At 37.6% G+C, this 27,067-nt stretch overlaps 1 protein-coding gene across 6 annotated transcripts in view; it reads right to left on the bottom strand.

Annotated features, from left to right (window-relative positions):
• Window positions 1–19,360, bottom strand: part of TDRD12 (tudor domain containing 12) — a 33,693-nt gene extending 14,333 nt beyond the window's left edge. For 4 of the 6 annotated variants that reach the window (XM_074913073.1, XM_074913076.1, XM_074913074.1 and 1 more), the window contains exons 1-17: window positions 19,310–19,354; window positions 17,940–18,101; window positions 17,494–17,630; window positions 15,956–16,075; window positions 14,576–14,631; window positions 13,165–13,250; window positions 11,897–12,095; window positions 11,233–11,309; window positions 9,594–9,698; window positions 9,030–9,215; window positions 8,221–8,374; window positions 6,064–6,191; window positions 3,974–4,156; window positions 2,781–2,909; window positions 1,978–2,095; window positions 1,012–1,145; window positions 704–924 (exon numbers count right to left, since the gene is read on the bottom strand). In XM_074913073.1, coding sequence (XP_074769174.1) covers window positions 704–924; window positions 1,012–1,145; window positions 1,978–2,095; window positions 2,781–2,909; window positions 3,974–4,156; window positions 6,064–6,191; window positions 8,221–8,374; window positions 9,030–9,215; window positions 9,594–9,698; window positions 11,233–11,309; window positions 11,897–12,095; window positions 13,165–13,250; window positions 14,576–14,631; window positions 15,956–16,075; window positions 17,494–17,630; window positions 17,940–18,101; window positions 19,310–19,339 — 2,225 coding nt within the window. In that variant the 5' untranslated portion in view covers window positions 19,340–19,354. Of the gene's footprint in view, window positions 1–703; window positions 925–1,011; window positions 1,146–1,977; window positions 2,096–2,780; window positions 2,910–3,973; window positions 4,157–6,063; window positions 6,192–8,220; window positions 8,375–9,029; window positions 9,216–9,593; window positions 9,699–11,232; window positions 11,310–11,896; window positions 12,096–13,164; window positions 13,251–14,575; window positions 14,632–15,955; window positions 16,076–17,493; window positions 17,631–17,939; window positions 18,102–19,309 lie in introns of all 6 variants that reach the window. The other 2 variants (XM_074913075.1, XM_074913080.1) reach the window with 2 other exon arrangements.
• Between the last annotated feature and the right edge of the window lie 7,707 nt (window positions 19,361–27,067).

Genomic DNA, 27,067 nt, shown 5'->3' with positions numbered 1-27,067 from the left:
TTCAGTTGTAAACTGTTTTCATGTGACTTACAACTGCTTTAAACACTAAAATTTCATCAGCCCTCTATTCCATTTCTGTCTCAAACAGCACCAATGACTGGGGGCTAGACAGAAACAGCCAGAAAGCTCTCAGTGGAAAAATTTGCACAACAGAAAAAAAACCCACACCAGAAAATTTGTTTCAGAGTAAAATAAACACTAACATTACAATTTTTGTTACTTGCAACAACAGTTATCTGCACTAGAAGTCATACGTGAGAACATTTTAGCTTCTTCCTTCAAGCAAGAGGAAGTTACTTACAATCCAGTTACACACAGCTCAGAGAAATCATCATCTACTTACCCACTGTGGAGGGACAGAAGACAGAGGAGAGAGTAAAGCGCTTGTACAATTATGGTTAGAATGCTAATTAAAACAATGGCTTAAAGTTCCCTCAAGTACATCTAGGAGTTATAATGAATTATATCATGTCAGACTATGTAGGATTAGTATCCATAAATAGGTTAATATTTGTTTTCATAAAAGTACCTGAAAAGATCAAAAGAGATGCAACAGTTAACAAGAAAAAAAAAAGCAAAACCTGTTTTGAATAAAAGTATCCAACAGGAAAATTTGTCAAGGAAATAGAAGCACTCATCATACAGGGCATATAATGTCTTCCTGTGTCAGTATGGGTATCAAGCAAACTTGTAATTTCCTTACTTGCAAATTCCAAATGTTTTAAGGTAGGCACACAGTGGCCTTGAAAATTTCTGAACTTCTTCAGCTTCTAGCATCTTAGCGGTAAAATCATGCAGTTCTGGTGGAATTTCAGCTTCTGCGTGCTGCAAATAACGCAGGATGCCAAGTTCATGACATTCACTGTTTTCTGTTAGTAGAATTACTGACCTTGCCTTTGTATATTCCTGATCTACAGAAGAATCCTAAAAAAATAAACATGTATTTAAAAGCTTTTATGTATCCACTACTTAATCAAACTTAGTGTTAACCCATTACAGATTTACTCAAACCTTTATCACATTACAGAAGTTGTCAGACATGCTGCGTAGACGCTGACCAAAGATTCTTGGAGAAGGAAAACCAAAATGTATCACGCAAGTTGCATCTGTAATTCCCAAATACTGCATGCAGTCATCTGTTAAAACTAAGCACATGTTTTATACACATATCAGATAACTAATACTTCAAGCATGTGAAGTGTTACATCACATTAGCAATGGTTGTTTCCTTCTCCCCATCCATTGACTTAAGAATCAACAAAAGGGTCTTCTCCCAATTTACTTACATAAGGCATTACATTTCTTCAGTCAATACATTTCATAAGCAAATAGCAGACACAGCATTTCACGTTCTAGCATAATTCTATCTCTCACATCAGTGCCACAGAATAAATAGAATTGCCCACAGCCAAGTACTTCACAAGAGTAAGACAGAAAACACTTGAAGTAATGGAGGAATCCTAACACCTTGTGTGAACCTACAGAACAGACTGTAAGGCAATCTTCTTGCTTTTGATGGATGCAACGGAAAAAATTAAGTTTGGAACTGGGTAAGAATCTTTACTACTGCAAACAACTTGAGAAGTAAAATTCCACCAGAACACATGGGAAATTACAATAATTCTTCAGAGTTTCTAACCTATTTCAAACTGAATATATTCTCCAATAGGAGATAATTGTGAAATCATGGAAATTCTTAGGAAGTGCTAGTAATTCTTTTAATTAATGCATCAAAAAACTTCTTTTATGTTCCCTCTAATAAGTAAGGTTCTCTGTCACAGCAGTTAACCCTGGGACCCAGGAACAACAAAACCAAAACAAGAAAAAATACTAGAGTACTACAAAGTAAAGGGATAACTAGAAAAAATTCATAGGGAACTGATCCTGCAGAAGCTATGAGAACCTAGCGCAACTATTTAGTGTAGAACATGAGTTGCCATGGAGACAATCACAATGAGACAAAAAGAAAATACTCACCTAATACAACATGAGTGCCAGAATTAGACTTTTTTGTCCACTGCTCTATGATATACTTGAAATTAAAGTCGCTCTCTTTATGTAATTTCAGTGAAAATATTGAGTTGTTCTGCAGTGCCTGGTTGACAAATCAAAGTTATGCATTCTTCCAATACAGCAATAACTTCTCTAATAAACTCTAATAGTGTATCTTATTAGTATCTAGCATACCTTAGCTACTGTAAAGAGAGACAAGGGAAAGAGTTAATGAAATTTAGGTTGCATACATGAAAAAAAAAAAAAAAAGACGACACTATGGAGATTAAGTTTACTAATTTCCTGTATAAAAAGATAATAAAGCTCAGGTTCCTATGGATTAATACATAAAACAGATGTTTAAGAAAGTACAAATTTCTTTTGAAGCTTTTCCCACCATTAAGACGTCCTTTCTATTCTAAGTGGATTCTATCATCTAACCACATGCAGGCTCGTGTACCAGTTTCTCAGGAACACTAAAGAAAGTAATAAAAATTTTTAAAATGACAGCTTTTACTGGAAAAAAAGTCGTTTTGATTCATCTCAAAGTTTCAACCTGACAGACAAAACACGGTTAAGAATTCAATAATGAATTCATTCTATGCCAGACATTCCTGTCGGGCTTTCTTCTAGTTGGCAGAAGGGAGGGGTTGGGACTATTTTTAGAAGAAATAATTAACTTCCAAATTTACACTCCTCCTTTATTCTCAGAAGCCCAGATATTTTAGTTTGTAATACCTTAACAATTATTAAAGCACTTATCTATGTAAATTTAAATACTTTCTTACCTTATGAATCATTTCTGCTTCATTTACTGTATTAGTGAATACGAGCACCTTCTGAAGATTATTGTGGGTAAAGTCCAATATTTTGAGTAACACGGAAATTCTCTCACTGTTCATGCAAGATCTCACAACCTAGAAGTACATACAAAACAGAGGGCTGATAATTCATATAATCTATTAATATTTTACTATATGTTTTTTCCTTTTAATAAGCACTAAGCATTGTTATGTAATACCGAAGAGAATCTATATAAATGACAGCTCCAGTAAGTGGTAGGTCTTCTGTTAGACTTACAGAAAACAGAACTCTCACAAAAGGACAGCTTCCAGAAACATAATTAAAATCCATCACACAATCAAAATTCTACATTAAGATTTTTCATTCAGGAGATTTATCAGTCTTTTAAAGTTTGGCGTTTTAAAGTACCACTAAAATAGCTTCACATTCCAAAAGCATTCGGCACCACCTAAAATACTCTTAACTAAAACATCAAATCACTGACATTTTCAGTCCTGCCAAACCATTTTTTGGTGTTTTTTTCAGTTTAATGTCATGCTCAGAATGTCTAGTCTTAAAGGTTTCCAAACATTCTCAATCCCAAAATTATCACATTTTGAGACACAAAAGAACTCAGATCATACTTAACAAAATTTTGTATTACTCTTAAGGGCTACACCACACTGACTGGAAATTAAACGAGAAGACACCTAAGAAAATGTCACAGTTTTCTGGAAACTTTAGGTCAAATTAAGTTCTCTACTGTGGGACACAGCCATAAAACAAGTGTTTTACTAACTCTGTCTTGGAATAACTTACCTTATAGCTCTGCCACTCACCATTAAAAACCACAAAAACATTTTGATAAAATTCTTGTCACAAACTACACTATTTGCAAATACTTCACATAAAATTCAGACTCATTTGCATCAACAATGAAATACGCAAGGGAATAGCTTCACCTCAGTCCTACAAAACAAGCTAAAAGACCTTCAGCTTGTCCAGTGACTAACTTGTAGAGATCTTCAAAGAGTCACCTCAGTTCATACACAGGAGGTGCACATAAACAAACAGTCTTGAGTTAGGATTGTAGCACTACCTACTTAAAATAAACAGCAGCCATGTATACCGACCTCGATCAGTACAAACAGCAAAATATCTTAGTAAACAAATAGTGGTATCACCCCCAAATTTTTACCTGTTTCACATTTCCATAGATAGAAGCTTCTTCTATAGTTGTTATCACTATGTAAGGACCATTCATGAACTCCTTTATCAAGCGTGCTATATGTTTATTCCAACGGGCTCCAACAGCAATGATCTGATGCACTGAATACTCTTCACTAATGTCTTTCTTGTAACAATCTAATATAGTAAAAACCTACAAAGAAAAAAAGTTTTTCTATCCTCTTAAACTATTCCAGTGAGTATGTAACACCAGTGAAAAGTACAGTTTGAGCACATAGCTTCTTCCAGTCACAAAAACACCATCACAATAAAACACACATTTCACATCCTAAAATTAAGCATTTGGGTTGTACACTTTTATCCTATTATTTGAACGACCTCTGAAGAAAGAAGAAAGCGACAGGACAGCATGAAGGAACAGCATGTGCACACACAGGATCACAATGCAGGATTCTGCCAAGGATGGAGATCTCAGGAAAAGGATCTGTTCAAATCTGAAAAATATTAAGCCTAGACAAAAGCAGATCCAAGAGGTTACAGGCAGTCAGTAAAAACTAAGAGGTAAGTGGAAGATAAATCCAACCTGCTCAATATACTAATTGGCCAAAAGAAGAAAGGGGATGTGTGTGCTAAAAAAATCAGATACAAAAACCCTAAAAATCACTAAAACAGAATGAACATACTCCTGATGACATCACCTTACATAAGCAACAAGCAGTCTAGCTGTGGAATGACATCAGGATTTCTGGCAAAGCACTACCATACTAAGAAGTGTTCTAGGGTTCTGCCACAATTCTAAGATCTCTCTCAACCTGAAACCGAAGTTGCCCATAGCAGCAGTGTTTTAACAATGTAACATTTCTGTAACACAGTGCTTTAGAAGAGCTACTATAATCCAAACATTATTAAATGATCACTTCTATCTGAAATAGCACCTCTTCTTTTTTCTATTAAAGACTGATGCTTTTGAGAAGCTGAAAAGATCCTACAAAAATAGCAGATACATGCACAGTATTTTACAAGCTACTTTTGTCACAATCTGTATACGGTATACCTGCACTCTGTCTCAAGAAGTACAGGAAGACAACAGAAAGAACAGCCTAAACAGAAAGAAGGAATGCCCCACTGGATAAGGATGACATTTCACCCAATTGATGTCTTGAGATTTGGTGCTACAAAGGCACATTTAAGAGCTTCACATACAACAACTCAGGCAATCTATCTCCATTAAGATGTTTCTTTTCACACTTAGAAACATGGCCTTTTAGTCTTATCACCAACATTTAAACAGGTTATGTTAATGATTTAAAAAAACCCCTATGACAGTGAAAAAATATGTAGGGCATATTTTGCATGATGATGATGGAACATGCTGTAATACTAACAGAGAGCATCTGTCCTACGAAGCCTCAAAGCAGCAATAAAAAAAAATATGGAATTTACTAAAACCTGAGCTGTAAATCATCATTTTAAAACTGATACAATATATATATATATCCTTGTCAACATGAAACTTAATGATGTTCTTCTTACAAGATACTCTGAGTTGGGATCAGCTTCTCCTTTTGCCTGCACTGACATTAAGGCCCAAGGAGAGTTTTTATGGTTTTTCCAATATGATCATTCATTGTGCCTTTCATTCTACAGAGACTGAGAAGTTTACCAATCAAGCTGCTTCTTGAACTGAAGCGCTGGCAAGGGGGAAAAGGAGGTTCCTCACAGACAGATGATTCAGGTCTTTAAAGCTGATTAAAGATCCCTACACTGAAACTTTTGCTACAAAGTTGAAAAAAATACACAAGTCCTTGAAAAAACATTCACAAAGGAAGACAGCATAATGGAGCAGTAGAGTAAAACAGGACAAGACAGAGCTCTCCGATTAAAAAAGCAGGGAAAATCAGATTTAATAGATTACAACTCCATTTTTCCAGTGTTTCCGTCTGCCAGAAGTACGCAGATGTGATTTTTTAATTTCTGTTTTCTTTTCAACTCTACCACAAGGGTTCAGGAAGGTTGTTTTTTTTCAGTATGTGCCACTGTTTTTGAGATGTGCACAACTGGAACAGCATTTTACCAGCTGAATGCATTAAAGCCATTTACCTGTTCAGCAGCATCAGAGAACAGTACCTCAACCTCATCGAGAACAAGGTGGCAAAGTCTACAAAATAATAAACTGTGATGTTCAAACAGTCTCAGGAGGCTATATGGCGTAGTCACAATTATTTCACCTACAAGTAGGAAGAAAACATTGTTAACGTTAGCTCACAACTTAAGAATATTCATGAGACATCACAGGACACAGTTTATTAAAAAGGCCACATTTGCAGTTCAGATGCATCATCTTTAAGATGGGGGGTTTGTTGATTTTGGGTGGTTTGGGTTTTTTTTGGTGTTTTCTTTAAAATAGAGAACACCAAACTCAATTTCCTGACTTCTAGTCAAGAGTCATTTTTAGTTTACTTGTGTTTGTCTATCCCTGCATGTCTTCAAGATCTGAGTAAAACTGCGTTTTTGAAAGAAAGACTGAAAAGTCTGAACGCTATCAAGTTCAAAAAGCAGGATGCCATTTAGTTTTCCAATAAATTAATGGAAGTAGAGATACGAACTTCAGAAACAGACAGAAGGTAAACACTTAAATACATGCAAGAGCAGCCTTTAGAAAAGTTCAGTTTTAAAAACCGGAATAAAGCAGACATTGTAGCTTAGATATCTACACACATATATGTGTATGTATATATGTATGAAAATAAAACCACAATGATCTTAATCTGTGCAAATATACCAAGAGTTCTCACAGAATATCTGACTTCATCCACCAGGTTCTTACACTTGAATGATGGATGTAATACGAACTGCTGACACTGAAAGTTTTACACAGTCTTTCATAGATTTATCCATATTTCATGTTTCCTTGGCAAAAAGAGTCGCTTTTAAAAATGCAGTTAACAATTAAGGCTTAACAAAAAGCCCAAAGAAGAAAAAGAAAATTGTTTTACTTAAGTAAGGCAAGTATCCCCACAGTTCTTTTACTACTTCTCTATGGAGTATCCCTTGCACAGTACTGAATTTAAATGCACAAATTACTTAGAATTTACTGCAATAGGCAAGTTCGAAATCATAATTAAAAAAAAACAAACACCCAAGCTTCAAGCTAAAATTTAGTGTTGGACATTTATGCAACATAGTCTCCAGAGAACTATTACCTCCTTTTTAATTTAAAAAGAATATTGGAAAAGTGAAGGATTAAGAGAACTGTTTTAAAGTGTACATAAACCGTAAAGCAGCATCAGACATGTCCCTCAAACATGTCAATTTTAAAAAATAAAAGTTAGGTACTTGAAACACTTACATATTCATTAAAAATATTTTTTAAGAACATATGCATTACTGTGGTGGGCTGACTGTGGCCAGCAACTAAGCTCACTCACTCCCTTCACCCCCAGTGGGACATGGGAGAGAACAGGAACTGCCAAAGTGAGAAAACTCATGGGTCAAGAAAAGTGAAGGAGGGATGAGGTAGAAGCTACACTGAGACAACCACTAACAACATCCTACAAGCAGACAGATGCCCAGCCACTTATCAGATCATCCCCATCCCTCAAGTATTTATTGTTGAGGATGATATTACACAGCACTGTGTATCCCTTTGGTCAGGTTGAGTCAGCTGTCCAGGCTGTGTCCCCTCCCAGCTTCTCGCCCACCCCTGGCCTATTCACTGGGCAGCAGACAGGGAAAAGAGAATTCTTGATGCCATGTAAGTGTTGCTCAGCAAGAGCCAAAACACTGCTGTGTTATCCACACTGTTCCCAGTTACAAATCTGAAACACACCACCACACAGACTGTGAAGAGAATTAACTCCATCCCTGACAGACCCAGTACCTCTGTCTAGCAATGGATGCTCATGTACCAAAACCACCCCTATTATAAAATCTAGTTCTAAATCAAGAAAGTCCACAATTAATCCTAATTCAGCATTATCTTCAGCAAAATCCTACCACTAATTTGGCTCAAAAATAACTGTTAGGGAATTTACATTAAAAGATGCTGAATATGCAGATATTCAAAAAACTTTCATACCATTTACCATTAAATACCACTATTGAAGCTTCATGTATCACTAGAGTTATAGCATTAAAGAAATAAAATTATCACTTTGTAGAACAAAAACGAAGTATAAATTGCTTCCTTCACAATCTTCTGCAATTAAGCCAGTGCACATTTTCAAGCATAATTAAGAAGACAGAAAGTATTCTTACATTCTTGGATTTTCACACTTAAAGCTGCTTCTCTTTTCTGCCCAAGTATTATCAACATTGGATGAAGCTGCCTGCAGCACCTCTCGTATGTTCGTAGTAGCTCAAAAACAAGCTGTGCCTTCTTCCACCCAGGACACAAAATAAGCGCTAGTGGCTACATAGAAATGTACAAAATTTTACACTGTAGTATTAGACAAAGAGTTCAGAATCTTAAGAATTTTACTATTTCAGCATTTAAAGCAAAACCAAGATCTGCAACACAGGCCTTTAAGTACTTCAAAGCTGAAGATTTTAGTAATATATCACCTCCTAAATGCAGGTCTTACAGCCCCAAGGAACCACACACCAGGTTACCTGGAGATAAAAAGGATATGCAGCAACATACAGTAAAAGATCCAAAAATTTACAGAAGTGGGAGCAAACTGTCTTACTTGGGGTTGTAATAAGAAATTTCCAGAGGTGCCTTACAACCTCAGTAATTCTGATACAAGTTAGAAAATTAATTACAATATTTAAGAGCTAATAAAAATTTTAACTTCATGACATTCTATCTCTGCAAAAACAAAGCTGCATCAAGTATCAAAGTGATATGATGCTAACCACTTGTTAGATATTACTTGATACGTAAGTTCAACTCCCACATGGATGCATTCCATCTCCGTAAGCCTTTAAGCAAAAAGCTTATATCATGAGGATACACTAAGATCCCATTAAATGAACACATTCTAAACATCTGCTATCTTTTGGATCATTATTCTACATCGGCACATTAGAACAGAAAACCTGTTACTACTCTAATATATACATACCCCACTGATGTTTGGCAAGGCTTTGTACCAACTTCCCAACTGCAAAAGTGTAAGGATTGGTGGAATATATAAGAACGGATCGTTTCCATGATCTGAGATGGCAACTACATCACAGCCTTGAGCTATTGGTGGCCAACAGTATGACTCTGCAAAGTTAGGGCCTAAATGTTTTTTCTGAGTAAGTTCCTGCAGAAAGAGAAATTAATAGTTCCACATGAAAACTGTGCACTTAAAAACCAACAAAACAAGATGAAACACAACACTGAGCAATTCAAAAGCTTTAGACCCTTACATGCAATACGAACAAAATTCTTCTGATATGAGGAGGAGTTATATTACTGTATTGAAATTCAAATCCTGTGACTTAGCACAGTGGTTGATACACCAGAAACATGCACAATTCTTACAGCACCTCTCTGAAGCTTTGTTTGTTCAATCACACGAACAACCTCCTAGACATTCCTCAATCAAAATTAGGTATGACTATAATATTTAGCATCCAAAGTTGAGTTATGATACCAGCCTTATAAAGATATTCGATGTAATGTATTACATTAGCATTACCTTTTTCAGATTATCAAAAAGTGGTGCTGTTTCCAGAACTGATGATGGCTCAATTTTGTTGCTAAGAAAGACAAAGTTTCTTTCTTCACCAAGATTTTGAAAATTCTGAAACCATATGACACAGGCAATACTTAAAAGGGTTTTAGCTTACCTAAGACTCAAAATCATCTATTGTATTTTTTAAAAATGTTATTTTGATAAGAAATAGCCAAAATAATTGTAAATACATTTTAATTATCTCATACATGCTGTTAAGTTACACAGACTGGTGGTGAAAAACACTCCTGAATTAGCATTTCTTACAGAAATATTTATGAAAACTGTCTTATCTCACCCAAGAGAATGCACTAGATGTTTTGTGTACAGCTAGCATTCAGCTGTAACAATCAAAAAAAAGATGACTAGTAAAATTTGCTGTAGTGGGTTGACCTCAGCTCACAGCCAAGCACCCAGAGTCACTTGCTCACTCACTCTCCCCTTCCGAGGGAAAGACAGGTTTTCTCTCCATGGAGGAGAAAAAAACAGGGAGAGTGAGCAAGAAGATTCATGGGTCGAAATAAGAGACAGGGTTGTTACCTAACAATTACTGATGCAGGCAAATCAGATTCAACTTCAGGTTAATTTGTTGCCAATATATGAGTACTGGGTTTGGTTACTGGGAAACTAAAAGAAACAAACATTTACACACTTCAGGAAAACACTTTTCCTCCCCCATTCTCAGGCTCCAACTTCACTCCAAGCTGCTCTCCTCTGCCCTTATCAATGCAGGTTACACACAGCCACACCACTGAGGCAAGGAGCAGCACAAGGCAGGGCCTGCAGTCAGAACATGGCAGTTTCTCTCTTACTCCTTCCTTCTGCTCCAGTGTGGTCCTCCACAGACTGCAGTCCCTTCAGGTACACAGAGCTTGGCCTTGCCTCTGCTTCTCACTTTTTTTTTGTTCCCTCTCCTGCATATTTTTCCCCTTTTTAAAATATGGTTTCACAGAGGCACCACCAACTTTGCTGGTTGGCTCAATTTTGGCCTGCAGTGAGTCTTGTTGCCGTGGCTAGAATCACTCAACAGTGATTATTTGCCTAGAACCTTTCAGTTTGTTTTCCTTTCCTCTCACGGACATTGTAATAGCTCCAGTGGTGGAATTCAGTACACAATTTAATACTCAAGAATGAGTGCTGACCTTTTGAAAAATGCTTCAGAAAAGAACAGCAAGCAAAAAAAGAAAATAGCAAGAAGCCAGATTAGACATTTAAAATGCTAGATGACTCAACAAATGAGACTCCAATGTTTACCACAGTACAGCATAAAGTCTATTTTGTTTTCAGGGAAACATTGAAATTTACATTTGTATATGTTCAGAAAACTGCATAGTGTAGACAGCTATCATCTTCATAAATCTATAGAAAAAGAGTGCAAAAGGAGGCACAACCTTTTCAAGGACTGTAGTACTTTTTAAAAAATTTTCTGCAATTTAAAAAAAGGAACTGAAGTACAATGTTCTTTTTTAACTATATAAATAATTAGTGCAGACCCCAGATCTGTTATACAGAAGGACAAGCTAGATGACTACAGTATTCCTAATCTGTCCTATGTATGTTTTTGTTCATCTTTGACAATTTAATACAAAATATAAACACTTACAGATGCAGAACTTCCACTGAGATCTGTATATGACCTTTGGTATGTCTCTTTAAGAAAGACATTGGAAACAGGAAGACCTAGAAAGGTAAGAAAAATTGCAGAAACGCATTTCTGATTATCTGAACACATAAAATGCCAGTATTTTTATTTACAGTGGGTTGTGACTGACTAGTTTAGCCTGCTTCCTAATGGCAGAAAGAACAACAAAGGTAACTATGCAGATGAGTTGAGTGAACAAGGATAGAGGATGGAAAGTTGCATATTTTCTAAAAGACAGACTTGTATCACTATAAATGAGACAACTCATGGTAAATACTAGTTTTAACATTCCCTCTGTTCAAATAAATCCCTCCAAACTCAAAAAACCCAGTAATGCATCAATGACCAACGTCACAAGTAATTTCAATAATATCTAATGCCATTAAGCACATCAGCCTATGTAACTTAACCTCAAGTGTTCCTTTTTCTTGCACAGTACAAAAAGCTTCACAGTATTCCCGCACCTGATGACTTGCTCGGTCTTTGTAAAGTCTGATACATAAGCATCGTTTGTTAGGAGGATACCATCTGATCTACTGAGACAGTAGATTCACATTCAATATATCCAGTTAAAGACACATGATGCATTGCATGTACAATTGTTTCTGACATACACAATTCCCACCTGTTTCAAGATCTGTTGATACCTTCTCTTGAAATAGCACTGGCCTGAATGCAAGTGCAGGATTAACAGTTTTCACTGGAAGAGATTTAACACTTAATGACGTTAGGTTCTCCTGATAATCTGCAGAACTCCCTGTATTCTCTTTAGCTTCCTCAAAACAAGCGAAGTTCTTTGAAACAAGATCATCATTAATGCATACCTAAAAAACCAAGATCTTTGTTGACCAGTATGAACAAGCAATTGCCACCACATACTTGCTTAGAATTTATCTGAAACTCTAAACAACAGCAAAGACATACACAGTATCAGCAAATGCTTTCTGAAGAATATTAGCCACAGAATACAGAAGTCAGTCATATCTTCCTGTATGTTCCCTAAACAGGTGTTAATTAGTTCTCAGTTTTGCGCTTCTGTCTAAAATTCTGTACTTACTGAACTTATTCTATAAGCCCTAAAAATTAAAAAAAAACCTGTCAGTAAACCAAGCTGGTTTATCTCTTTTTGACTCAGCATGCATCAAAATCTGGCAGAAAAAAATTAATACTAAAACTTCTTTAACTCCATCAGCTCAGAGATCAGTGGCACTATTGCCAAATGGGGATTCTGAACTGAGAGAAGATATAAAAATTATTATGTACCTTCAAAGGTACTGTCTATGACAAAGAACACAGCTCCAGAGTTAAAAGTCTTGGTAAAAACACTCCAAGTAGAAGCAGTATTCAAATAAATTAATTGGTATTTGCCATACAGCTGCTGAAGTCTGGCAGTAGCTACAGCAGAGATTTAGCACAAGTTACATATTTTGGCAAGTGGAACTAGTAGTTTGTTGTTTTTTTTTTTTTTCCAAAGGTTTGAAGACTCAGTCTTGTGCAAAAGCAAGTGTGAATTTCTGCTTGTTTTTATAATACTATGCAACCACCTTACTGAAACATCTTTAAGTATGATACCACAAAAAAAGTGCAAAAGCACGCTAAATAATTCACACAGTAGTCCACCTGAAGTATTTGCTGGACTTCACTTGTGTGTCAGTATCTTCTAAAAAGAGGTTCCCTAAGAAAAATGGGATTTCTGCCTCTTGGAATTCCTCCATAAGTTTACAAGCAACAGAAATATAAAATAAAACCTCTATTTTAAGGATTTAGCATCTACTATATCTGACAGAAATTACAAAACTCACAAGTAATGCTTTTCAACCTTAAACTAATCGCGAAGTTGTAACTTACACAGCAAAGTGCATGAACAGGCTTATAGATATAAAAGTATCTTACCTTTTCATCTTTTATTGTCCCATAAAGAAAAACATCAAATGTGTTATCTTCTACAGCACATAACTTGGCTTTCATCTGGGTAGCTGCTAAATGTAGTAATAAACACAAAAAAAGATTAAACCCTTATCAAATTATCATTATTTTTCACTTGTACTTTTCAAGATAGACAAAAATAGAAATCACAATTAGATGGGTAACCTGTCTCTTTACAGATTGCTATAACAAATGTAGTAACCTTTAAGTGAAATAAGAAAGTAACAAGAGAATAAAGACTTCATTACAAAAATTACCTTGTCCTTAGTCTTTAAGGAAGATTGAGAGTCAAAACAGATTAATTACACAAACTAGTCTTAGTTGTACACTAAAAGTCTTAGCTTATCTTTCAGCCTCTGACAATCTGTAGTACAAATGCATACTTTACAAACTTGACATTTCTTTTCTTGAAAGTTTTATTTGCACATTTGTATAGCTTGGTTAGGCTCTGTGTTCAAGCAAACATAGCTGATAAAGTCCATCAGAAAATTCTGAAGCACTTCTGCACACACTGATGATGTGCCAGTAGGAAGGCATGTAGAACTTAGATGTGTGGGAACAAAAAGTAAATTGTGCAGTGCTACGTGCCAATTAAGTGTGTGAAATTATCAGTCTAAAGACCCTTTAGTGCCTTCATAAACTCATCCTTTCTCCCCCACATACCTTCCATGTGGAGTGTTATACCTGTAAGCAAGTAGGTAGTTTTTCAGGTAGAAGCATGTAAGCAAGAAGACTAGAAAATCTCAGTAAAAAGCTGCTTTTCTAGTAAGACCAAAATCTGTATCATACCAAAATAGAAAGACCTGATACAAAAAAGACTGGATGACCTACTGAAACACCAAACATAGAAAAGGACAAGAATAGACTGGAATCTAGCTTACTAAATAATTACTTGGAGCTCAATCTACCTCCTAACAACTGTAATAAAGATATTCCTCTTCTGAGCTGGTGCTTATATCCTTGTCAAAGAACAACTGAAAGGGTAAACTCAGAAGCCAGATCTCGCCATCTCTGTACAAAACTCCAAAAAAGACAGTTGTGGTGCTCATTCAAAGATTTAAGCTAAACACACAGAAAGTCTCCACTGTTCAAAACAAATGTTACATCACTGCTACCTTATTTAGCTTGTCCAAGAGCTAGACACCATCTAGTCAACTATAAAAATTGATGCTGCATGGAAGCCCACATTACTCAAAATGCAGCTCCACAATTAGTTTTGCCTTAGCCGATCCATACAAAAATCTTATATAGCTCCCTTCTCTTTAATATACAACATTCTTAAACAGAATCAAATACATATACAGAAGTACTACCTTCTAAGCTTATTTTTCCCAAAAGAGAAGTGTCAGTTATGATTTTGGCAGGATGTTTTATTTACCTTTGAGAAGGTTTTGAAAATACTGAGTAGCAGCACTATCCCACCTTTTGGCTGGTCTAGGAAAATAAACACAACCAGTTATCCCAAGTAATCAAGAATTAAATTGATAATTTTGGAAAAAACTTTGGATGCATGTAAAGAAATTATTTCAAGTCATGTCAAATCTTAAAAGTGCACCAACTAGACACATTAGCGAATCTCTACTTCGACTATAACTTCAGTCTTGATAATATTGTTTCAGCTCATCAAAAAAACTGATCAAAAATTACTGGATATTGCTTTGTCAAGGTGTGATGACTTACATCCAACATAAAATATGACAGAAATGAACCAGAAACACAAATAAAACAAGAACCTTCTTGCAGAACATTTATTAAATAGGTATTGAGCAATTTCTGAACAAGCACTTAAACACTGAAGTGTTAAAGGTTGAAAGGTCTGTAGCAGAAAGTTCACTCTTTACCATGTTCTGCAACTTTAAGTATAAAATAAATTTAAAAATAAAATGAAGAGCATTGGAAACAAAATCTGACCATCTACTTCTATTTTGATAGTTCACAACGATGGCCCACTCAAGATGTACACTATTCCTACCCAAACCATGCTGCTATTTGTCAGAATAATGGAAGTCAAATACTTATTCCAAACAAGAGTATTAAAAAAAATATACTGCTGACTGCATGTAGTTTTGAATATTCTTTAATGACACAAATCAAAGTAGCTTTCCTGCTGTGGGCTGTGTTCCCCATTGATCTAATCATGTCCCTGTCGAGTTGGCAGGATCTTTGACAATAGCATCCTGGAACTCAAGGATACAGAAGCATTTTTCTTTACCACCAGACTCCACTGAAAACCTTACTCAAGTCCTTCAATACTGCAATGAGGAAAAAAAACAACTACATGAATATAAGGAAAGCACAACAGGAATCCAAACTGTGTCAAGAAACAGTTATAGAACTTCAGTTCAGCTAAGCACGTAACTACCAGAAAAAAAAAAAAGAAGAAGAGTATCAGGAGTAAGATAAGCATCTGCAAGAAAAAGCACATAAGGACAGATTAGTAAAGCAGTTCATGTGCTAGGAATCAAGAAACACAGCTCTGTGATGACAGACAAAATGCAAGAACTCCCAGAAACCTTTCTAAATTCCCAAAGGTTTTAAAATAAATATCAAAAGATTCAAACATGTGAATATTAAAACCAGAATCATTAACAAAGAATCATTAAGGATGCAGTTCCATTTAAGAACTGCTCCTCTGAAATAGAGACATTTTCCAAATCTGTTTTCCTAGGTTCTTCTTGAAACATCATCTCTTCTAAAAAAACACTTCTGCGATAAAACTTCACACTTAGGAAATTTATGATTAGAATACTCTACTTACACTATTTTTGCAGTGTTTTCACAGAAGTCGATATGTAAGGTCACTGGCTTTGTGCGATACAGTCTACACTTTTTTGCTCTATATGGGATCTGCATAAATGCTTCCAGTGCAACTCGAATGCTTAAAAATAAAGCAGAAAAAATCTGCTCTGTGAAATGCAATTATTCTCCAGAGGTTACTGGTCTCGTATACATCTTTCTGTTACCCTGTATCTGACAACACAGTTCTTCCAGAAGTTTGGGTCCCACTGTGAAACACCCTTGAATCACCGTTTTATTTTTCTCTGAGAGGTGCTGCCAGGAGCAACTAGTGAACAGATTCACTCCAGATATGAATACACCTCCTATTTACTTGAAATCTTTCTGATCCTTTGCCACTACAGTCTGAAGCCTTTCCATAATATTTAGCCCTTATACTACCATATACCACCTGTCACTGCATACTCCATTTTGTAATTATTAATTCTGTGTGAGAAATCAGGTAGAATTAACACCAGGAAGAAGAAAATCTAAGAACTACGCTAATTTGCACTTGCACTTATTTTCCTAAAAATAATTTCTTTTTTAATAAAGCTACCACTAGAGTGTTAATCTTATCCTTTACACTTGGTTTGGCTGGAGACTTAATAACCAGCAAGACACCATATACAAAAGCTTTTAAGACTCATATTTATCACTTTTGTTCAAATTTTTATTTTGCAATGAGAAAGCAGTAAATCACACATTTACTTCTAGTTGAAACATATTTTAAACTCAAGATATTGTCGAGCTGCTTTCCAATACAACAACATTCAATTTAAAAACATTATTTAACTTGAGATTTATTTTAAAATATTTTACATAAGCTATCTTAATTTTGTAGAGTACTGCAAAAAATATTTGGTAAAGCTTCTTATACTCAAAAGTTGCATATTTTATTTGAGAAGTTAACTTTAAATCTAGCTAAGAATTGGAACAGTTTTAATTTAAGTAATCAAGTAATTTAAAACACATTTTTCAAGATTTTAGAATCAATAGGTTTCATATTGGTTTTATTAAAAACTGGGAACCTGTAAAAACTCACTTTTTTGCACCATGCCAAGACAGACCTTCAGCTCTTAAAGCAAAGAAGCTAGTAAACTGCAGTGGGAAAACCCCCACATATTTGTGTCTAGATGTCAAAAGCAGGTTCAGCATACTTTGTGAATGATCTTCACTCATTATAGTTTTTTAATATATAATTACTTAATAAGGGAGGAAAGTATATAAATAACATCAATATATATAAATGTATGGCAATCATTCATTTAAGTTATAACAAACTGCCATTATTTGAATTTCAAACCTTTAAAACCCCAAAACCTACAACAGAAAGCATCTTTAAAAATTCACAAAATAAAGACTGGTTTGCCTATCATATGGCTAGCAGTTTCTTGTGGACCCAACTCAAACCTCAATTAAATCAAAGCCTTGGCACTATCAATGTAAATAAATATTAATAACAATTGTATGCACTTACACCTACATTTCAGTGAGTGTCAAAAAACCCCAAACACTTACTCCTTTGTTTTAACAAAAATGTTTTTGGCATAATCCACAAGAAAACATTCTGTTTGATAATGATCCATATAGTACATGATTGACTTAATAACTGCTCTACACCAGCATTTGAGTTCCTCACTGAAAACCACACAAATCTGAAAAAGAAAGAACAAGGCAGCAGGTTCTTGTAAATGCAGCGAATTACACTCAAAGATATTTTTTGAGGCAAGAATATAGTATTTATTATACAGCCCTCAATTTTTCTTCTCAGAATGCAAGTACTGCAGCTTATGTAATTATAAGCTTACAGATAAGAAGATATAACCCATATAGGTACCATTTTCTACTTTTCTACATAGCAATATGTAAAAAAAAATAATTAATGCATATCTTAAGATACCTCAACCCCAAACCAATGCAAAAACCAGACTATTTCTATCTACACAACACAGCAACAATTTTACCTGGCCTTCTTCTACCATTAGTGGTTTTACTTCATCCACATATTTGTAAGATTTGTCATAGAACTGATTCATTTCAGCATTCAGGTTTGTATATTCTACTTCATCGACTACATGAGGCCCACATCCTTTCATAGTAACCCAAAAGCAACCTGGATCTTCAATCTGGAACAAGTGGTAGATAACAATAACAAATAATATTAGCTTCTGCTAAAATGACAGGATGTTTTTAAGACCATCTGAGCAGATAAATGTAAAGATAAAACAATCTTTAGTGAGGCACCTTAAAAATTATGGGGACTGTATACTTAGCACCCAGAATGTCAACAGTAAAACATCTTTCAGCTTCAGACCATTAGTTCATTACATGACTTCTCAGCTTGCAAGTTTCTTTAGCACTGCAATTAATGGCAAATGCAGCCTCAAAGGTAGTAGCATTATCTAAAAAGTTGGTTAACCAAACAGTGGGCAAAGTACAAAGACATAAAGCTTTTTACTTCCATATTGTCCTCAAGAAGTACGTATAAAAAAACCAAAACACACAAGAAACCCCATAAATATACTTTTCTTCATGCTCAGAAAGTCTACCAGAGAGTCAGTTTCATTAAAACAGGGTCACAGCTTTCTGCTCAGCTTTTGTAAACCTTTATATCCCAATCTTTCACCTGATCTGGGGCCCCGGTTATTGTGGGTTAAACCAAATAACCAGCTAAACACCACAGCTGTTCCTTCCCTCTACTGAAGCAGGATGACTGAGAGAATTGGAAGAGTGAAAGTGAGAAAACTCATGGATTGATATAAAAACAGCTGAATAGGTAAAGCAAAAGCAGCAGACACAAGCAAAGCAAAATAAGAACTGCATTCACTGTTCCCCGTTGGCAGGCAGACATCGAGCCATTTCCAGGAAAACAAGGCTTCATCACATGTAACACTAACTTAGGAACACAAATTTGATAACCACAGGAGTCTCCCCTTTCCTCCTCCTTCCCCACAGCTTTTATAGCTGAGCATGACAGCATACAGTAAGGAATACCCCTGGGTCTGCAGCCAGGACAGCTTTACAGGAAAATAATTTTTCCATGATCTGTTGTGGAATTCAGTAGAACCTAGTACTATACTACAGTGTATTTAACATATTGCACATCTTTCATTTTAGGTTTTAGCTGCATCCCTACTGACCTCTTGAGACAAAACCAATATAAACACCTAAAAGAAACAATAAACTGTATATAATCCATATATGAGCCCACACGTGTAAGAAAATGCTGCCGAATGGAAATACAGACATTATTTTATTTGCAAGTCTGACTTCCAGAGTTGCACTGAAATAAACAAACAGCAATCCCTTACACATTAAAAAAATACCAGCATACCTTTAATACCAAGACTTCCATGTTTCTCATCCAGTCTTCCTCAACATTACTGTAAAAGAACAGCACACATTTGATTAACCATTTCTAAAGCCATCATTTATTTTGAAGCCTATTTAAAGAGCATACACCTAAAAGCAAGCCTATAGGTTTTTGATACTAGCCTCAGGAGTATTCATCTAGGCAACGGATTTACACATATCAAAAGGTTCAAACCAGCCTTCTTAATGAAGTACTGTGCTAAAGCCTAATTAAGATTTACCATCCACACATATTTATACACAACCACATCAGTTTTTAGTAGACCAAAACACATCTGTTATCTTCAACCTATCACAGTATATAGCTGCTTATCTTACATTCAGAGGCCAACAGAAATAGGCTGATAGAGGACAAGGGCTGCTATAATCTATATGACCACATGGACAGAAACACCAGAGGGAAATACATCATTAATACAAACAAAACAATATAACACAAAAGAGGAGTCCCAACCTTGGCAAACAATTTTAACAGAAGAGATTTTTACTGGTATTTCACATTACATTCATCTGCAATAGTACCTATCGTACCTAGGAATTACAAGGGAATAATAAACTGCCTATAGACTGAAGTAATCTGCATGTCATTTTGGCACAAACCAGCACATCACAGTATCATCACTGCAGTATCCACCTTATCACTTAAAAGAATTCACACTGGAAGTAAGTGCCTAGTAAAAAGTTTGGGGAGTGGAAAGTCAAGACACTAGCCTCTCACTTCCAAAGCTAGTGTTGAACAAGTCAGCACTGAATAAGAAACTGCAATACAGCTACCTGTGGTTGTAGCTATCAATATGCTTTGCTAAAAAGATGGTACTAATTATTCCCACTTTGACACTACAATGAAACAGCTGAAATTTTTAGAAGTTTTACCTAATATCATAATACAAGCATACCATTCACATAACACACAAGTCTCTAGCACTGTGCTATACTATAACATGAGATACATAGCACTGCCTTACAGACTTAAAAAAAATACATACTTTTATTTCAGGAATAACATGGGAGAGGCATAAATAACCTCTCCTAATCTCTCAGTTTGAGAAGCACAAAACCAATAAATGACCTATCAAAGTATCAAGGATAAAGCACAGCTACATAAAAGGCTAGTTCTCTTTAATACATTCCTAGTAACAAGAGACACTCTTTGTTATTAGGAACTAAATGAAAACACAGACGTTTGCTCAAATCCCATACCTAACGGTAAGGATATTTACCATGTGAAGATGCAATAGATCAATAAATCCCTCACCTCAAACTGCTATGTTAAGAAAAACATTTACATAACAGGCAAAGATAATTCCTCCCCAGCCACACAAGCCTGATACAAACATTCCTAGAAGAAAAGCACTTGCTATCCCAGCCTCTCTCCCTCTAAAAAACCCACATCTAATCGGCTCTCCCAGGGGTGGAAACACAGCTGGTCACTCACTCCTCCCCCAATAGTATGGGGGAGAAAAATCAGAGAAAAAAAAGAGTAAAATTCACAGGTTGAGATAAAGACAGTTTAACACAACAGAAACAGAAGGGAAAATAGTAAGAGAATATACAAAACAATGCACAATACAGTTGCTCACCACCTGCTGACCAATGCCCAGCAATCCCCAAACTGCCTGCAAGCAGTTGGTGCCAACTGCTGTAAGGGGCCTCAGACAAGAATGCACCCATGGACATAATTTTTGCAACTGTGATGGGTACATCCAGGGAAGGGCACAGAAACCAACAGACACCTGTGGTAGGCAAAGATAAGAAAGCTGAGAAACTTTACAGAGCAATGAGCCAAGACAAGGCCATATATGAAAAAAACCTCAGAGTTCATGGAAAGGACACTAAGACACGTCTTCAACAACCACTAGGGACCACCACAGACCACCGAAAACCCCCATGGAAGCCTCTCAGAGGCCCTTCCCCTAATTTTAGTATGCTTGTGCAACATTAACATATGTATTAGATCCTCTGAAAAGAGACGTGTACTTCTCAGAAATTACAAAACTATTCATTTCTTTTATTGTATATAATAAGCATGCTCTCATCTTTCAGCATGCACATTAGGTGGAACAATCCCCCATGCACCCAGTGCTGCAGTAAAGAACACCTGCCTTCTAAAACTTCAAACTATCTTAGGGGGTTCTTTACAGACCATATTTACAGTACCAAATCCACAATACCCCTCCCAGCATAATACCTAACAAGCTGGTTAAACCAAACAGTAGGCAAAGGGTAAAGCCATAAGGCTCTTCTCTATTTTCCTCAAGCAGCACATATAAAAACCCCAAAACACACAACAAACCCCCACCCATAAACTTTTCCTCATACTCGGATAGGCTACAAGGAAAGCACAATAAAAGGTGAAAGACTTCAGAAACTATGTTTTTTGCTTTATTCCCTCTCCTACCCGAGTTCCTTCATAATCCACATTCACTTCAGGATCTTCATCATAAAAAATACCCGCTCTAACCTTAGCCACGACGGCCAGCACGCAGTCAGAGCCCACCACAAGCCTCTCGCAGCTCTGCTCCGACACTTCCAGGACGAGGCACCCCTCCCGCCCCACAGCCGCCCCCAGTGCGCATGCGTACGCGGGCCGCACACTCCAATCAGGCGTTACGCTTACTGCGCAGGTGCCGTAGGGCCCTGAGGAGGTGTCGGGCTGTTGGCGGGAACGAGAAAGCGCGTCATTGGAGCGGGATTAGAACACTGAAATGGCGCATTCTTAACACTTTTCAATGTATTGTTGTGGCAAATGAGCCTTAAGTGAGAGTCTTGCCTTGCTGCGTTCCTGCCCCAGGCTCGGCGGGGCGAGGGCTCGCAGTGCGGCACTGGTGGCCCCTCAGGCTGAGGGAAGGGGGCGGGCAGGAAGGCTGCGGAGCAGCTGGAAGGCCGCGGGGGGGCTGTTCCTGTGGCAGTGTCTTCCCGAGGCAGGGTCTCATCCCGCGCTATGAGAAGCCAAGGCTTCTACGACACGTGTTTTTCGCAGAGGCTGCAAAGTTTCAAGTGGAGTGTATTCTTTAAAGGTGTGTAATAATTCGGTAGATGGGGAGGAAGAGCACCTGGCGTTCCCCTATTGGAGTTCAGCTATGCTTCTTCAAACCATTACATGTTAAAAACATACATTCCCATAGGGGACAACGGCTGTTGTAGATGTCCTATAGCATTTAGGCCTTTAAGAAAATGTTCACTCTCATATCTCAAGCTCTGTGGTAAAGCAGATTTTTTTTTTCCTTCTTTTTTAATTCACTTTGTTGTATACTACCCTTTCCATTCAGGCTTTAAAAAAAAAAAAAAAAAAAAAAAAAGTGTTTAAGGCCTGATTTAGTTTTGCACAAGGCTACATAGAGTCAAGGTGCCAGCCCAAGAGAAGGGGCTGAAACATGCAACTGGGAAGTGGAGACGACCTCTTTGGGCAGAAGGCCATACTTAAGAGTGGCTCAATATTTTGAAACTACAGCTTTGGTAATATTTTTAACTTAATATTAAAAGATATTTCGTGTATATATATTGGAAGCCATTTATGCTTGTATCTAATGATTGTCATAACTTTCTGTGTAAAATAGTGTATTTTTGTTACTTTTTTGTCCTTTGGCCTTCAAGCTCCCCCTACTGGATCATTTTATTGGAAAAAAAGTTATAGGAGACGAAGAGGCAGACTGTACACTTAGGATATGGATTTAGTGTTGAAGTAATGGTTTTTGGCACAGAGCAAAACTTGTACTAGAATTAAAGGCATAATATATAGCAGCACACAGGTGTGTAAAAAATTCTGTAAGAATCTAAGCTGTATCTAGGTTACTGAATAATTTATTCTCTGAAAATATTTTCTAATAGCTATTTTCTACCACAAAAGTAGATTGGCAGAACAACCATAAAGTACCGAACAATAAAAAAATAATGAAGGAAGCTCTCTAGCAACTATGAAAGACTATATTGCAAAATCAAAACCGTTGCAGATAATACAATTTCTTCATTTTTTTGTGTTTTCTTACATCTATTGTTTTGTATATTTGAATTTAGAATCTCGAGGGTTATGAGCCAGATGAAGAGTAAATTGAAGACCTGAATTTTAGGAGAGTGAACATTTAGTTAAGGAACTAGTGGATGTGAGCCCCTTGGAAACTGCCCTCAGTGATAAAGGAGCAGAAGAGATCAGGCAGCTCTTTAAGGATGTTTTTCTTGAAGTACAAAAGCTCATGATTTCCATGTGGAAGAAATCAGACAAGGAAGGCAGGAGACCAGCATAGCTGAGTAAGGCCCTTCTGGTCAAACTGAAGTGCAAGAGAGAAGTGCATAGGCACTGGAAGCAGGAATGTGTATCCAAAGGGAAGGAGATAGGGATGGTAGCTGGGTGTATAGGAATGGGATCAGGAGGGCTAACGCACAGCTGGAGCTGAATTTGGCAAGGGACGTGAAGAATAAGCTGCAGCAGGTATATTGGTCAGAAAAGGAGGACTTGAGAAAGTGTACATGTCCCCCACCCCTCTGATAAATTAGATGGGCGATCTTAGTGACAACCCATGTAGAGAAGGCTGGAGGTACTTGACAATTTTTTTGCCTCAGTTTTCACTCACAGTCACTTTTCCCACATCTCTCCCCTGAGCCTCAAGGTAGGGACTGAGGGAAGAAAGTCTCTTTTGTTGTAGAAGACCAAGTTCAAGACCATCTGAGGAATCTGAACATAGACCTTGTGAGATGCATCCCAGGGTCCTGAGATAACTGCAGGTGCAATTGCTGTCCACTGTATTTGAAAAGTCATGGCAGTCACACGAAGTCCCCAGCAACTGGAGAAAGGCATTTAAAAAATTTTAAAAAGAGTGAAAAGGAGAACTGTGGGGACTACAGACCAGTCAGCCTCACCTCTGTGCTTCATGTAACATATCCTCCTGGAAGCCATGTTGAGGCATGTGAAAGACAAGGAGGTCATTTGAGACAGCCCACATGGTGTCACTGAGGGCAAATAGTGCGTGACTAAATTAGTGGCCTTCTATGATTGTGTGACTACATCAGTGGACGAGGGAAGAGCAACCTGAACTTCTCTAAGGCCTTTGATGCGGTCCCCCACAACATTCTTGCCTCTAAACTGGAGAGAAGGATTTGATATATGGGCTAGGGGATAGATGGGTAAGGAATGGGCTGGATGACCACATCCATAGAGTTAGTCAATGGCTCAACATCCCAGTGGAAACCAGCAACAAGTGGTGCACTTCAAGAGTCCATACTGGGACTCACACTGTTTAATATCTTCATTGAGGACATAGACACAGGATTGAGGGTAGCCTCAGCAAGTCTGCAGATCACCCCAAGCTGAGTGGTGCGGGTGGTGTGCTGAGGAAAGGGGTGCCATCAGCAGGGAAGTGGACAGGTGTGAGAAGTGGGCCCATCTGGAACTCAGCTTGAACAAAGCCAAGTGCAAGCTCCTGTACCTAGGTTGAGTAATCACCAGTGTCAGTACAGACTGAGTGATGAAAGGATTCAGAGCAGACCTTCAGAGAACTTGGGGGTACTGGTGGATGAAAAATTGGACATGAGCAGGCAATGTGCACTTACAGCCCAGAAAGCCAACTGTATGCATGAAAAGCAGCACTACCAACAGGGTGAGAGAGGCAGTTCTCCCCCTCCACTCTGCTCTCATGAGACCTGCCTGGAGTACTGCATCCAGCTCTGGAGCACTGCATCCAGCTCTGGAGCCCCCAGTACAAGAAAGACAAGGACCTGCTTAAGTGGGTCTAGAGCAGGCCACAAAGATGATCAGAGGGCTGGAACACTTCTGTGAAGAAAGGCTGAGAGAGGTGGGGATGTTTGGCCTGAAGAAGAAAAGGCTTTGGGGAGACCTCACTGTTGCCTTTCAATACTTAAAAGGGGGGGTTATAAGAAAGATGGAGAGAGACTTCATACCAAGGCCTGTAGTGACTGTGTCACATCCCGCTCAGACAAGAGAGACAAGTGACTCACATTCATAAACCCCTGAGTGAACAACACTGAGACAAGTCTCTGAACATTTGTTAACTTCCCACAATGTACTAATTGGATATATGATAATTGGCTAAGTATATAACGAGTTGTGGCAAGCAATACAGTATGCTTTGCATTTCTTAATGATAGTGAAGGAAAAAGGGGGGAAAGGAAAAGAAGGAGATGGAGAGAATAGAGGAATAGAGATCATGGTCTGGGTTCCCGTGTCAGTCCCATCAGCGAGGGTTCCAGGACGCATGTGTCTTCTTCACTTCACTTCACTCTCTGGGCCCCCCCCTGCCTTTTCCCCCCCTTAATTTATACCCACTTTCCTTGGGCCTCTCTTCTAGGTCAACCCACGTACCTATGTATCCCATGTATGGGGAGGGGTGTTTCATGGGATGATGTAATTAGCATGATCTTGTTAGTCTTCATTAGCATATTCAGAGGTGTTAACTTTATATGCATTTTGTGGATAATGAAGCAAAGGTCACTCATCAGACAGATGGCTCTTGAAACTCTTTGACCAGATGCCGCAGAGCAGAGCTGTCCTGTCTCCACAGGGCTCTCCCCTCCAGCTGTATCCTGTGCTCTCCAGGCAGCCTTATCAGCTTCAACCTCCACACTATCCACCCCATGACTATAGTCTTGTTACCTGCGAGTGTTTGAGACATTCCTTAGCTCGGAGGGCCTCCACTATCCACACTAATCTTCATCTCTTTCTCAAGCTGTTTTTCTGTCCTTGTTTCTCGCAGGCCTGTTATTACAAGTCATCTCTCACAGACTGTACAAGGGGTAATAGTTTTAAACTGAAAGGGAGAAGATTTAGAGTGGATATATAGAAGAAATTCTTCCCTGTGAGGGTGGTGAGACACTGGCAGAGGTTTCCCAGAGCAGCTGTGGCTGCCCCCTCCCTGGCAGGGTTCCAGGCCAGGCTGGACGGGGCTGTGAGCAACCTGGGCTGGTGGAAGGTGTCCCTGCCCAGGGCAGGGGGGTGGGACTAGAGGATCTTTAAAAGGTCCCCTCCAACCCAAACCATTCTATGATTCTATTACCAATTATCACAGATAGGATATTTTTTTAAGCCTCTGTCTGCATGAACAGACTAGTTTACCATTGTTGCTAACACAACAATCAAATAAAATAGTTTTGCAGGTGTTTCTTTGTCATCCTTCCCTGGGCTAACATACTGCATTACTGTCCACCAGCTCAAAATAAGGAGTCTTGGTTCTACATAGAAGGTGAAAGAGAGCCCAACTAATACATCTTTATCAATGCTGTATCTTGTTAGATTTGTGTATTGTCTCATTGTAATGTGTAAAACAACCTAGCAATGTTGACTTATGATGACTTATTTTGCCCATTATGAATAAATAACTAAATCATTTTGAAGCCAAGATATTTTTTACTATAGACTCCACAAATATGACCATAGCATGCCTTTCCCTCTTGTCTGCCTAGTACTACAGTGAGCAGTGTTAGTCTCAAAAAGCTAAAAATTATGTAAGACAGCAATACAGGGTACTTACTTTGCTTCCTCCACTCTCCATTTTAGTCTTCCTGTGGTCTTCATGTTCAGAAGAGTTAGCCCAGAATATTCTGAAGGAGATACTATACTGCATAATATACACTATACATAATATACTGCTTCACATGATCCATGTTTAGCAGAGGTATACAAATTTCAGCAAGGTCCACAAAACCAAGAACAGTCTGAGCATGTTCAGAGGGAAAGACACGTGGTTTTTTCCAATCCAAATAAATGCTACAA

Source organism: Athene noctua, chromosome 9 (assembly GCF_965140245.1).
Source record: "Athene noctua chromosome 9, bAthNoc1.hap1.1, whole genome shotgun sequence".
NCBI lineage: Eukaryota > Metazoa > Chordata > Aves > Strigiformes > Strigidae > Athene > Athene noctua.
The sequence above is the reverse complement of the archived record's forward strand: the minus strand, read 5'-3'. Positions and strand labels throughout refer to the sequence as shown.